Source organism: Artibeus jamaicensis, unplaced genomic scaffold (genome assembly GCF_021234435.1).
Source record: "Artibeus jamaicensis isolate MK-2021 breed Jamaican fruit bat unplaced genomic scaffold, CSHL_Jam_final scaffold_369, whole genome shotgun sequence".
In the NCBI taxonomy this organism is placed as follows: Eukaryota; Metazoa; Chordata; class Mammalia; order Chiroptera; family Phyllostomidae; genus Artibeus; species Artibeus jamaicensis.
Window position 1 is genome coordinate 29,696,199 of NW_026522042.1, and position 15,353 is coordinate 29,711,551.

Below are 15,353 nucleotides of genomic sequence, written 5' to 3' on the forward strand. Positions count from 1 at the left end.
CTGCTACTGTTTGTAGACTCTGTAGTGGGTCCCTTTTTATTTCTTATATTATTAATTTGGGTGCTTTGTGATCTCTTTTTCTTTCTCAATCAGTTTTGCTCATAGTTTGGAACAGGGCTGTCAAACTCATTTTCACTGGGGGGCTACATCAGCCTCACAGTTGCCTTCAAAGCACCGGATTTTAGGACTGTATAAATGTGAGTACTCCTTAACTAGGGGCAAGGAGCTTGGCACTGTCACCAGGTAGAAACAAGGTGCCAGGCTGGATAAAACAAAGTGGAATCTGGCCCGTGGGCCTTGTATTTGCCACCTGTGGTTTAGAAATATTTAAGCTTTTACAAAAAATCAACTTTTGTTTTTACTGTTTTCTGAATTGGTTGGTTTCTACTTTATTGATTCCCCCCTTCTTTAGTATTACTTCTCTTCTATTTTCTTGATTTGCTCACCTTTCCTGGCTTCCTGAATTGGAAACAGACTTTTGATTTTAACCGTTTCATTTTCTAATATGAGCACTTGAAATCTACAAATCCTCTCTAAATGACTGCTTTAAGTTATATCCCACATTATTTTGTTGTTACAGTTTGCTATGCAAAACACTTTCTAATTTCTCATTTGATTAGGTTATTCAAAACTACATAATTTAACCATGAAAAAATTAAAACAAATCTCAAAAAGACTTATTAATAAAGATAAAAATCTCTTCCAATTTGTTAAGATTCTCTTATGGCCTAGAATATGTGACAGGTTGGCCAATGTTCCAAAAATATATGTGTGCTGTGGCTACTTCTGTTGATAATTATACTAGAGGAACTAGCCAGGGAAATTAGGCAGGAAAATGGAATAAAGGCATCAGATTGGAAAGGCATAAGTATAACTATCTCTATTTGTAGATGATATGATCTTGCATTTAGAATCTGAAGTCACAACCTGAGCTTCAGACCCAGAGTGAATGGAACTCTTACTGATGTGCTTCACCTGGTGTCCCAGTCTGTGGAGCATCCTCTTGTTCAGAGAGACAGACCCCTCGTCTCAGGGAACAAGAACCACCATGAGGCAAAGTAATGGTTGTTCAAAAGGTCTTAATTATAACCATTTATCCTGCCTGTCCAATCAAAAGCATGTTCAGGCCCATTAAGCATACCATGATGTTTATGTAACATAATTAATTTTAATCATAATTCTGGTTGCAAAGCTGTTTCTTTTTAACACATAAGCATAACTGATTTATGTATTTACTGAAAAGCAAACTAGACTCCTCCCTGTCATGAGGCAAGAAAAATTGCATTTTTTTAGTGAGGCATTTTGACTTTGGCACTTTAATCAAGTGTATTGTTACAGTAAATGGAAAAGGCTGATCAGGACCTGGTCTTCTCTCCTTCCTGGTTTTTCACAGTCACTTTATTGCTTAAAGATGGCCCTGACAGGGATGAATAAGCACATTTGCGAGAAAAAGTCTAAACATTATATTCGGTATAAACTATTTCAGTGGGAGAATAACAGTTTTTCTCTGGACTTCTGTTTTGTGTGCTGACTGCCATGGCCCTTCTGCCTCTGTGTCCTCATGTCTCCTTCTCCAGGGAGTGATGTGGGTCCCTCACCACGCTCTGTGCACACCTGCTCCATGGCATTTAGCAAGGACAAAGGGAATGGAGGGAAGAAAACTTTTAAGTGTAAGCATGAAATAATAAAAAAGAAACTCTCTCTTTATCTCTCTCCTTTTTTAAATGATTGGTGACAGAACTTCAAAGGGGAAGTTCTTTAAAGGGGAATATGTTAAAAAATAGAATAAAAAGTGTAAAGGAGAAAATGCATTCAAATATTCTTTGCCACTACAGATTATAGTATCCTTTCTCTGATAATAGGACTTAGCAACTGTGAGGTGCTTTAGCCACTTGAAGGTCCTGTGATGTGGAAAAGGGAAAAGGAATTATGAGTAAACACACACATGTCTTTGATGTCCAGAAATGAGCCCTTGATTCCACACCCCTCTCCAATTTTTTCCTGCTATGGAATTCTCCCTCTCAGTAAATGGCAACCTCATTTTCCCCAGCTGTCCAGGCCTACCCTTATTGTCCACCCCGCAAAAAACTAAACTCCACAAAACTTAACTTTCTTTTAATGTTCATATCCCATCCAGTAGCAAGACCTCTGTACATCACTCATCATAATATCCAGAATTTGACCACTTTTTACCATCTGCTACTCTAGGGCAAGCCATCATCTTACCTGGTCTTCCTATTTCCACCCCACCCTCCTCCAGAACAGCAAGAATGATACTTTTAAGTATAACCAGATCACGTCTTCTGCTAAGAATCCTCCAGGACTTCCCATTGCACTCAGCATGAAATCCAAGTTCTTCCAGTAGCCTCTGTGGGACCACATGGCCTGTCCCTCACACTGCTCCTCTGATCCCATCTTCCAACACTCTCTCCTGGCTCACTCTGCTTTCTGCCACCCTGATTCCTTTCTGGTCCCTGAACACAGTTGTGACTCCCATCACCAGGAATGTTCTTCTGCCAGATGTACACATCATTTTTATTTCAAGTCATTCAGACTTCTACTTCAATGCCACATAATCAGCATCACCTTCCCATACCACCCTCATCTGAAATACCACCTTCCATCACTCTGCAGTGTCTTGATCTATTTTATTTTTCTTAAAGCTTAGCACCACTGAATTATCCTATACATACTTGTTTACAACATTATTGTGTCCTCTAACAGAATGTGTTATATGACAATGGGACTTTTGGGGGTTATTTTTGTTTTCCCAGCTTTTTAAACTATACTTGGTATAATGTAGTTTAATACATAGGTGTTGAATTATCACAGAAATGATTGATTAAATACATATATAAATTTCTGTTTCTATTACAAATGCTCAGAGGATACCCCTAGACACCAAGTAAAGATATGCTGGCCTGTTTCATTGAGAAAAACATGCTCAGCTTCCTCTGACTGCTATTATTCTTCAAATAGTTACTGTACCAGTGACAACTAATTATAACAAAAATCAGTTTTCATTTCTGGAAAGAAAACAAGAATCCCATTTTTTATGATAAGATTGTTAGATAAAAACTTGATTATACAGACAAAAAACTACATATTACAACCTCCTTGTGCAGCTAGGTTTGAGTATGTAACTAAGATCTTGGACTTTTGGGTTATAAACCACAGTGTCATGAGGTAGCTTCTGGGAGGCTTCCTCAACAGATGGAGGTTGTGAATGCTGTTTTCCCTCTGCTTCTGGATTTGTTCCTTTATCTCATTCCTCAGAAAGTGAATGCAGCCATCTTAGAGCATTAAGATGAGGAGCAAAATACAGGGAGAGAAGGGTGATGTGCTGAAGAAGGTAAGGAGTCTTAGGGACAGAGTGCCCCACCCAGCACCTTTGGTCTTTGACTATAGAGAAGGAACTAATCTGCTAACTTCCATTCATGCTACTAATTGTGAGGCATTTCCTTACTCTCAGATGACCTGAACCCAAAGTTGTATGTTCACATCAGTAAAAACTATACCATACATATATCTTGGATAGTGAGAATTATCTTCTTTCTTTTTCTAATTTGTTTTCCCTTCTTCCCTTCTATCCCTTCCCTTTTTGCTTTTCCCTAAGATTCTCATCTACCAATTCAAGGTACACAGGGAGTAACTTATATATTTTGATGGTAGCCAATGTTTGGGCCTGACAGTTTGGTTGTCCACCAAAGCAAACTGCTTCCACAATAGTTATTCTCTATGATTTGTGTTTAGGAAACCAAGTCTGCTTTCAATATGCATGTGTGATTCTATCATTAAACTTCTCCTATTTTTTTTCTTTTTGGAGATAAAAGCAAAATAGAAGTAATTCTTTTGAAGTGAGTATTAAATAATTAATGAGTATTGAGTATAAAAATGAGTAATGGAATGAGTATTAAAGAATCTATGCAGAAATAAAAGTTCTATGCAGAAATACTTACGATTATAATTTGGCTATTAATTTTCCTTGAGTAAAATAACTGTTATTCTTAATTTAACTTAAACTAATAAAACACATATTTAACTAAACTTCATTTGAAAAAAATCATGCTTATTTTAACAAATGCCCGTGCCTGTTATAACATTATTTATTTAGTTTGGCAGACAATATGAATGAAGCTATTAAAAATGCAAAAATAATTTATGCTTGATCATGTTTGGTCTTTGAAGGCAGCTCACATTTCTGATGAAGTTATAGTACAAGGCACACAGAAGTGAGAAAACAACTCCAAAAGGAGGAGCCAACAAATAACTTCAGTGCATCTATTAAAAGTCTGAGACTAGAGCCTAATTTAAAAAGCATGAACCAAATAGGGATGATGTCAGACCATCTTTCAAGAAAGCACTTTCCCGTACTGGTCCTTTCAAGGTCACAAATTCCTCTATGACTAGTCAGTCATGCATTCGTTCGTCTGCTCACTCGTTTAACCATTCCTCTCATTTTTCAAAGAAATCATGAAGCAGTTCACCAAAAAGAAACCAAATTTAATGAAACAAAACTATAATGCAACACATTTTTAAAAACTGTGTCAGCAGAAGTGAGAAGCACTACTATCCTATGAAAATGTTTCATAGAGCATTGACAAAATTATTATTTCAAAGAGATGAGTTCATAATATAGGAAGAGAAAGCGCACACAGAGAGTACTGAAAAGCAAAGTGCTGATACACGTTGATGCCAAATGGAACCAGAGGCTGAGATACGCCACAAGTGTAATATTTAATGTTTCCACAAGGTGCTCCATACTCCTGGGCATAGTATTACTGGGAAATTGGAATTGAGCTTTTTAATAAAATCAAGAGTGATAAAGTGCTGTCCACCAGAAAATAGAGAATACCAAAACTCTGTCTACCAGCTTGGTAATTTTCAGAGAAGCTGACTATCTGTCTAGGGCTATAAGTAGAAAAAGAGTGATCTTTGAAAACTGAGATACCTACAGCCTGTTTCCCAGTAAGCGGTTAATCAAATTCATGTGACCTATTTAGTTCAGACCCTGACTTAAGGATCTAACAAAACTGGTGAACCCCAGAGGTACCTGGCAGAGAAACTCTGAAACAATATCATAGTGGTGCGTTCACAACTCAGAACACACAACATTACCATGGATTAAAATCCTTGGTGTTAATGAGATCACAGTTAACATTACACATAATACAAGGAGGCATACCACAATGAGAGCGTCAAGAGACAGACTAAATGGCAGAACTAATGCATTTATAGAGCATAAATGACAGAAGGAAGCAAATTTTATTTTTATACAACATGTACAAAATCTAATAATGGATTAGAAAAAAATGAAATCCATAGGCAAAATGTAGACTTATAAAAATTCAGATTTTAAAAGGAACCAAATAAACTCCTTAGATATAAAAAGTAGTCACTGAAATTACAAAGTCAATGTGGATGAGGAATTAATCAGAATGAAGCACAAAGAAATAAATATATATGAATTTTGAGGAAAAACTATAAGACCTGGAGCATAGACAGAACAGCGCTATACACAACTAGTAAGAGTTCCGAGAGGCCTGGAGTAAGGCTGGGGGAAGCAATACATAAAGCAATGAAGGCAGGTAATTATAAAGAATGGAGCAAATGTATGAACCCTCAGATTGGAAAAAAAATCACACCTAGTCACTTAGGGAAATAAGAACAAATATATATCTAGAAACAGTATGGTAAAAATCTAATGAAAAGAGAAGCACCTGGTGAAGACAGATAAGACAGATAACCTAACAAGAAATGTAAAAAGATTGACAGCAGACATTTGATTAGCAACAATAAAAGCTTAAATGCAAAGTAATAATATAATCATAATAGTAAGAGAAAATAAGAGCTAATCTAGGACTTTGTACCCAGTTAAACTATTACTCAAGAACAAATGTAAAATAAAGCAGATAAACATATTTTAATACAAACAAAAAGTAGATGTTGCTATTCACAGACCTGCAATAAAATGACTAATAAATAATATATACCAGTAAGAAGGAAAATAAAGAAATAATTTTTAAAAAGCACCAATGAGCAAAAATTGGTAAAAATAGGCAAATCTAAATAAATATTGACTGTAATTACCATCTGGAATTAAAATGCTAAGAAATAATTATATAAGAGGTAATGATTAACTTTAGAATTTATTAAATTAAAAATATCTGTTAAAATTTTCATGGCACCCATTTAAAGAAAAATATGTGGAATATAGAAACATAAGAGGTAAGGTAGGTCCATATACATCAATAAAAAAATCAAAATACAAATAAAATAAAGCACATTAATATAGAGAAAGATATTGGGTTAAATAAATAAAAATAAATAAATAAAAAGAGAAGCTGTTTATAAGGAAGCACATCCAAACAATAATGGCCCCAAGTGCAGAAACATATCTACAGTAAATATAACATTAGCCCACCATTTGTGAAATATGGGTTTGTGCTCATGCATGTGCATTATTTTATGGTCTGTACTTTTCTGTAATATTTGAAAGTATTCTATAGCAAGAATATTTTTTAAAAGAAAAAGAAACATAAGGACGTTAACATAAAAGACAAATTAAGGAAAAAGACTAATATAATAAAATATAATATAAAATAATATAATATAATATTAGAGCTGGCACAGGAACTGCAGTTCTCAACCTCTGAAAAAACTGGAAACTAAAGATGTTAGGCCGACATCAGGAGGAGGGTGGAGACCAATAGTCAGCCATGTGGGCAGTACATGACTGAGCTTCGAGAAACATTCTGGACACCAAAGGGTGAGCTTTCCTGGTTGACAGTACTTGGTGGCAATTGTCACATACAGTGGCTGGGAGAAGGCTGCCCCCTCCCTGCTCCCCAGGGGGAGAACAGCTAGCAGCTCTGCATTTGGACACTTCCCAGACTCCCCTCTATGTGTCTCTTCTTTGGCTTATTTTAATGCATCCCTTCCTTGTAATAAATCACTCAGTGAGTTCTTTCACACACAAAAAATGCAGGTCTTGACTCTATTAGAGGAGCCCACAGGCCTTCCTCTGAGCTTTCTAACTGCCAGGACAAAGAGGAAGCACAACCAGTACAGATTTCACAATGCCCACGCTTGAAAATCTAACTTGTTGCTCAAGAAAAACACAACAATAACTGGTGATGGCGCCTAAGGGAATGAACTGCCCTTTTGTTATAAATAAATAACAAATTTATGGGTCCTCATAAATAACAACGGAACAGAAGAGAGACAAGAAACTAAAAGGAGAGACAGAGTGGACATCTCTTTGATGTTCTTTTAAAAGTATAATGCCATGAAATGTTTTTCTTGCTTCCTGGAAGTCAGTCTTTTTTTGACATCACTTTCCTTTCTCCAACTCTTCCTAGCGAGTGATAAACTGTCTAAATTATGATTGAGAAAATATAAGAATACTCACCCAATAGGAAGATATAAAAAAATGAAGGAATTTATCTACTTAAGAGTAATACCAAAGATCCATTCCCCTTTTATCATCCACAGAACTTTCTAATGCCCAGCCTAGAAGTCTGTGCATGCTGGAATGATGATTGTTTCTTTGCTCTACCATGTGGCCCTGGCCTGGCACTTACAGTGAACGTGATTTGTTACCTTTCTTTGAGATGGATAAATTGACATTGGCAAATTTCACTGAGTTTCAGAAGAGCTCAACTGGCTCACACATTTTAATGCTAATTTATGGGGTAGGGGGAAATCTAGTGAGAGCCCCTTCCTGAAAGGGGTCAGAGAGCTTTGAACCATACATACATGAATAATACTTTGTTATAGTTATAGAAAGCCTTTGAATTGGCTTAGTGCCCATAAGGATATCGTTTGGAGTACAGGGGGAAGGACAGGCCATTTATTTCTAGTTTGCTCCGCATCTCAAGAAGCAAAAAAATGTAAACAAGACTTAGAAATTCAAGTTTCCCACAAATGCTGGCTGTGCCCCTGAAGTTAAGTGCAAACACTCTAAATTTCACAATATTAAAAATGGCTACTTTGGTCTTTAGGGAATAGATAATAAGAGAAAAGAAAATTTATCTTAAAATTTATTTCGGAATCTCTAATTATCAAAAGACAGCAGTTTTCTTTTCTTTTCCTGTTAGACTGTAGAGTGAGAAAAACCTGTTTCTTTAGAGAAAGTCAGGTGACTTACACTGTACTCATTAAGAAGGTGAGAGAGAATCATCGATTGATTAGACTTTCACCAACAAGTGGAACTGGGGGGAGTCCACACCAAAGTGTGGACACGTGCAATGCAGTTCACCCAGTTTGTCCTGTCTGTCCCAGGTCTGTCCTGGAGGAGAGATAAGTTGGACAGTGACCTGTCACAAACAGAGATGGTGGTAGAGAATGGACTGCATGAGGAAGAACGTGAACTCAGAATGAATGGGTGGGCAAAGTGTGCCCAGAGTGGGTTTTGTCTTTTTAATATACAGTGTTATTTGTATATTAGAAGCAACACCTGGCCATTGTGCCCTTTTTGGTAAAGTTTGCTAGGCTACATTTCTTAAATGGGACATCAAAGTGATATGGAAATCAAAGGCAGAAGTTTACATTTATTTTTTAAAGACCCTGTAAGGTAAATCAACATGTCCACTGTGAAAATGCAGCATTTCTATAACTAACCACAGGGGCCATTGAACTTCACAGATCCTGAGTTCCACCACTTCCACCATGGCATGTTACATGACCCTTCCTTTAGAAATGTCCATCTTCTCACACCCTCCGGTAGAACTGGGCCAGTGGGAAGGTGCCCCAGGTGAGAATCTCAAAGGAGAACACATGCACTTACTTTGGTAATACGAGGATCTGCACGATAAAGATGCAGAAGAATATGAGACAAGCACAGGTCACGTAGTACTTGAAGGCCGGCAGGGCAGTGGCTCGGTACTAAGGGGAGAAGGAGGACACCATGAAGGGCAGCTCAGAAAGAGAGGGGCCGGAGCGGTCATCTAGCAGCCTGGTCCTGCCCAGTTCATGCAGCACACTAGTAAAGTGTAGACTGTGGCACAAGCGGGCTGAGGGTGATGGCTGTTCATCTCCGGCAATGAGTGTTCCCTGCTTCCGAAGGAGCTGTACCTTCCAATGACCACAACTTTATAAGTTGAACTGTTCAGAAACCCATTTAAAGGTAATTGAATCACTCCAGCAAAGAGAGGGAGCACCCGATCAGAAAGACAAGTGAGTGAATGATGGGACCAGTGAACCGTGTGGGTGCCCTGGCTTTCCTTGTGGGTCTGTTGCCCGCAGTTATGTGGGGAAAGCAAGTAATTTTTTATATAACATTTTACTTTTGAATATTACTAAGACAATGTGATTTCCTCATTCCATTTACTTGCTTTAGTCTTTTATTATTAATCTTAATGCTTCTGAGAAGTAGTGAGTAAATTTACAAGATAGAGAAGACTCGCAGGCTTTGTCTAGGTTCGCATTCACTCTGTTTGCTTGTCTGAGCCTGGATCAGATTCTTCCCCTTTGTCCAGTGCAATCAGCAGTGGCCACCCAGCTTTCCATCCCCTCCAGGACTGTAAACTGACCAGTACACCTGCCCACCTGGGACTGCCCCTGACTGAACGATGCAGGAATAAAGATAGCCACTGTTGCAGCTGAGACTATACTGCTTCTCAAACGAGAGTTTTATAATGAAACGAAAGTAAACGAAGTTTCTGTGGCAATGCTATTGCAACCTCCTGACAATACTGGCAGGCTGCGTTAGCTATAACTGCACAGACCATTCCCCAAGTTATGGGAAGTTATAGTATATATTGCTGGGTTTCAGCTGCTGGGGTTTTAGTCAGCTATCTGGGTGGTGAATTCATGTTTCTCTCCCGTGGTGCCTTGCTGCCTTGCATCCCTCCTGCAGGGCTGAAGCACAGGTGATAGATGAAGAAGTGGGCTTAAATCTCAATGTGCTCTAAAACTCTCCTCAGAGTTGGCCTCTGCAAATATGTACACATAGACTATGTCAGCAAAGACAGTGTTTTTAAATGACAATTGCCTTCAATTTACTAGCATATTTTTCTGGTGAATTTTGTGACTTCACAGTCAGGATAATTTCCATGTTGGTGAAGAAGCTATATTAGCAGAACTGCAGAAATGTGATTACATTCTACGCATTCAATTACACCCTTATCTTCTACCTTCTGGGCTTTGTGCAGAGCTATGAGTCGTAGTGCTAATAAAAGAAATGGACTTCTATCTGGAAGGGCGTACTTCACCATTTATACAGTAAGTATGTGTTAAAGTTATTCAAGGATAAAATGGTCAAAATAATAGTAGTAAATTATATAATCATGTTCCTTTAAGCTCCCAACCTCAGAATGTTCCAGATATTATTTACCACAAGGAGTATGTATTGAGAATGATGACTAGCCAGGGACAGAAGCTGGGTTGCAAGAACTATGGCAAAACAATATGTTTATGGAAGAATAACAGAGAAGGTAAAAAGAGTTTGGATATAGTTAGAGGCATTTTTAATGTCACAAGTAAAAAACACAAGTATAATTTCATGAATTTGAAAAACAAAAATTTTAGAAAAAAATAACTGATTTTAAGTGAAATATAGCTTACCTCTTTTTCTAGAATTTTATTGTAGAAAAGCAATGAGATTCTCTGAATGTCTTCAGACTTGAGCCATTGCCTAGAAATAAAAAGGGCAGACATCATAAAACCAAACCTTCCACCAAACATCTGGAACTGCTTTTTAAAAATGACTTGCATTCTTTTTTCTTGATTGTAAATCATCCAAAACTGAATATTTAAAAAAATGTGTAATGCCAAATCACTGGATATGGAATCTGCAAATATAACATTCCTATTCACGTACTGCCATCCTCAGAGAGTATGATATTACAAACCAACTGTCATACCAAATCGAAACTCAACTTATTCCAATTAAATAACCAGGGAGTACAGTATATCAGTAAATGTGTTCCCTAATGTTTTACTGAAGTCATATGGCAGTGTCATGTTCTGAAGGATCTGGTTCATGGAAGCACGATTTTCTGATCTTGTAGCAAGCAACACATCACAGAACGTCCAGCCCATTTTGTGCCACTTCGAGTTCTAGGTGAGGAGACTTTGCTTCTTTTACACTTACTAAAATATTATGTTTTCATTTTAAGGTCTGAGCAAGTGGTTCAGATCACTAACATAGTATGTTGATACACATATGTGAATAAGTACATACATATATCTCAAATGTTAAAAAATTAATAAAAAATATGTGATTGAGGAAAGTCTGTTTTAAGATCTGCTTTAAGAAAGTCACTGAAATGGAGAAAGAGCTTAAGGGCAATGGTGTTCACTGTATATGAACATATACAGTGCTTCTGATTATATACAGCTGGAATGCTGTATATAATCAGAAGCTAAACAGCAGCATTAGATACAAGCCGGGTGCATGGTGCCTCTTACAGTCAGGTGTTTGGCAATAAAATCAACAGCATTTTCTGAAATAAAGCTAAATAAGCAAAAAAATTGAAATCTGTACATCAAGAAAAATGTCTAGAAATAAATACCAATAGCGACCAACTGGTTTGAATGAATCATTAACTGCTGCATTTACATTTCTACTTTTCTTAAACATTTTTATAATTTAAAAATATAATAACCTGAATTACAATGCATATGCATGAATATATATATTTCTACAAGTGTATATAACCTAATGTCTACATCTATACATAGGGAGAGAGAACATACGTATATTAAGACATTAGAGATAAAGTGATATTTGATATAAAATTCCAAGAAAATCTTATATCTGTTCAAACAAAAATCAATTCACATGAATTTATTATACAATACTTTCCAATACATCAATCATCTCTCTGTAGATTCAGATTCTTTGAGCTGTTCAGGAAATAAAGGGTGAAGGGCCTCGGAGGATCCACGAGAAAAGCCCAGGTGAATGTACACACTTTACCCACTTAGTGATTTCAGACGAGGGACCCTGAATGTACATGATATTTCACTTTAGGACTAATGACAAGTTAGCCCAGGAGACTAGCACATTGAGGAGGGACATACCAGGTCTACCTGGACAGCCCTGTTCCCAGAACACCTGGAGAGGTGGGAAGACTCTCACGGCATCCTGACCACAAGGAGCTGACTGTCCCACAAGACTCAGCTACGCACAGGGCAAGGAAGGCACAGACGTCAGAGGAGTGAGTTCTAGAATAACTACCATAAAAAGTGAGAGCTGTAGTAATACTTTTGGTTTCCAGGGTATGATCTTTAGGTTCAGGGAAATAAGCACTTTTGTTGTTTTTTATTATTGCACTGGCTGCAGAAATATGTAATTGTTCTGTTTGATAAGACTAGCAGGAGGAATCAAAGGTTGATTAATGTACAAAAAAGGACATGAAATAAGATAAAAGCTAAATTATAACTGTACTCATTTTTCAGAACTGTGTATTTATTAAACTATGACTCATGTACATGGTAACTTATTAAAAGGAGATTTTTTTCTTTATGGAAAATGAAGAATCTAATTTAAAAATGTTCCTGGGTACTATAAGCTTGAAAATAAGACTGGACAAGACTGAAATTTATAAAGTGGAAATAGAACTAGCTCTTCACTAACTTGCAGGGACCCTCATTTCCAGTTCAGGTTTCAGGTATCTTTCTGTGCCTGTCCTGCAGGTAGACAGGAAGTGATCAAGACCAGCTTCTCTTTCCTTGTGTCCCTAGCATCTAACATTGAGTTTTTAAAGCTACAAACACAGGGTTGATGTTTTGGGAAATAATTTCAACCACATGTTGTCTTTAGAGCCCACAAGGGGCTTTAGGCAGGTGTTAATTTAATGCACCAGTATATCTGAGTTGCTAGTGCAGCCCGAACAAGATACTTTATTGTGTGCATATGCAATAGCAACACATACACACACCACACAGACAGATACATGCACTCAGGTAATACTTTCATAAGCCCTGTACGTAGTCTAGAATACATACTTAAAATGGACAATCTAGAAGAGCACACATTTTGCAAAGATGTGCAACTTAATTTTGAAGGTAGAGTTCTATGTAAAAATTATTTACATTTTTTAAGAGTTAACTTTCAGGTTAAAAATTAAATAGTCAGGTTTCCATAGGGTGGAAACTTTTCCGTGGAGGCTTTTCATCTGGACCTAGGATGTTTACACTATTGAATTCAATAAAAATTTATTGAATGAACAAGTACTTAATGTAGTTTCAGAGGCTGATGAATGTAATCATTCTGTCCAGACTGCGAATGCCACAACTTTCTCGATTGTTTTCTCTGCATTTCAGGGACCACTGAAAGTTATAACAGCAATTCATAGACTGAATAGACACTCATAAAATGCATAGAATGAACAATATATTTCCCTTCCCTCCAGAAGCTGGTCTTCCCATTGTCTAATAAATTTGAATTCTAATGCCAAAGACTCTTCCTGCAATTTAGAACATAGACATATCCATGTTCTCTGGTTTTGCACAAGAAATAAATGCATTCTGAATGGATAACGTTACAAGACACAACTTAAAGGTTTTCCTGTATGGAATTCCTACTGATCTTTCACATTACCTCCTGAGTACACTTAGCTATGATTTTTCTTTCCATGTTTACATCTCATGCTGTTTATTGGCAATTTACTTGATGAGCATTTATTAGGCATTAAATAACAATCTTTTCAAGTAATAGAGTTTGAAGTAAGAAATGAATGATAATTTAAGATTAAAAAGTACCCACTTTTGTGCATTAATTCCATCAATTGCTTGAATCATCCTTTCATTCAATTCTTCTTCAAATCTTTTCTTTTGAGACTTGGTTCTACATTAAAAAAAAAAAAGAAATGTAGTGGATAAGAATTTTATTATTAAAATAAATAGGCTATTTTAAGGCTATTTTTCTATGATGCCCAAACCTCTGTTTAAATCTGCTAATCAAGTAAAAAAAGAAAAAAAAAGAAATGAGCCTATAAACAGCCTTTTCTTTATTAACCAGCCACTCTGTGGATCCAGAGAATTGACTAGATCTTTGGTGTAGTAAGCTATGGCCTTACCATTCACTTACAGTGAATTTTTTTTAGATAATCAAAAGCAACACTGAAGAATAGGTACTTGCTGTTTGAGATAAAAGAATTTTTGCCCTGAGAGACACATTAGACCTTGACTGTTTACCTTTAGAAACTTTATTTTATGACAGAACACCGTGGCTTTGGAAATCCCTCTGCAAAAATTTGGTTTGGTTGACAAAAATAGTTATTACTGGTTCATGTTTTCATTGGTCTGCTTTCAAGAATTTGAGGAACTACAGTTTTTTTTGTAGACATATCAAAGCTTTATTGTACGGATTTGAACGTTCCTCTGTATTTGAAAGCACTATTCATGGAAAACCCCACTTTTATTTGCAAACCACTCACTTGGTCTTAGAAGTAAATAATCTTCAGGTATAATATATTTGGTGAATAAATTATGACAAAAACATAATAAGTTCCTCAAGGTTAACTTGACAATGAGCCTGAGAATGGAAAGGAGAAAACTGAAATAATAGCTGTTTTTAAAAGTTAAACACCTGCAAAGAGTGAGAGCATGAGCTTGCCCTCACCAAACTGGCCTCAGCCAGCCTGTGCCTGAGTCTAGGTGTGGGCAGGTCACCCGGTCCAGTGTGCAGGGAGCATGTGGCTTCTCTGTGCTCTGGATATTTAAATTACCACTGGAATAGGCCTGTTTTATTTCTGGAATAAAAAATCACACTTTTCTGAGTTCAAAACTGCCTCTACATAGAGACAGGAAGATCATTACACATGCAATGCTAAAGTTATCTTTAATTAATCTCATGGAATCATCATTAATGAGATGATGTACACTGCAATTTCATCAGCTCCTATGTATTTGTGACTTCAAATCCTGTCTTCTTTATACAGGCCAAGGGCAGCCTTGGTTCAAAAACAGAATGATATTAAGTGATTCGGATACAGATACTGAGACAGCTAAAAGAAGAGGTGTTCATATGCCAAATTCCAAGCTGTTTGAAGAAGGCAAATTATTATTTTTCATCCTTTTTTTAAGCCAGGAACTTCAGCAATCATCTAGTCTGGCTCATCCTCATTCACAGGTGAGAAGCTACCTTCATTTTACCCTATTTAGGCCCTGGCTGATGTGGTGCAGTGGGTTGGGTGCTAGCCTGAGAACTAAAAGGTTGCCAGTTCAATTCCCAATCTGGGCACATGCCTGGGTTGTAGGCCAGGTCTCCAGTAGGGGAAGCATGAGAAGCAACCACACTCTGACACTTCTCTCCCTCTCTTGCTCTGTTTAAAAATAAATTAAATCTTTAAAAAATGAATATATTCCTTTAAAAAAGACACTATTTTTTTTAATCAGCCTAG

The 15,353-nt window shown here is 36.9% G+C and overlaps 1 protein-coding gene across 2 annotated transcripts in view; it reads right to left on the reverse strand.

Annotated features, from left to right (window-relative positions):
• The window catches only part of ADCY2 (adenylate cyclase 2), a 355,653-nt gene that overhangs the window by 74,974 nt on the left and 265,326 nt on the right, over window positions 1–15,353 (reverse strand). For both annotated transcript variants that reach the window (XM_053657169.1, XM_053657168.1), the window contains 3 exons: window positions 13,715–13,795; window positions 10,567–10,636; window positions 8,789–8,886 (listed from right to left, as the gene is read on the reverse strand). In XM_053657169.1, coding sequence (XP_053513144.1) covers window positions 8,789–8,886; window positions 10,567–10,636; window positions 13,715–13,795 — 249 coding nt within the window. The remainder of the gene's footprint in view (window positions 1–8,788; window positions 8,887–10,566; window positions 10,637–13,714; window positions 13,796–15,353) is intronic.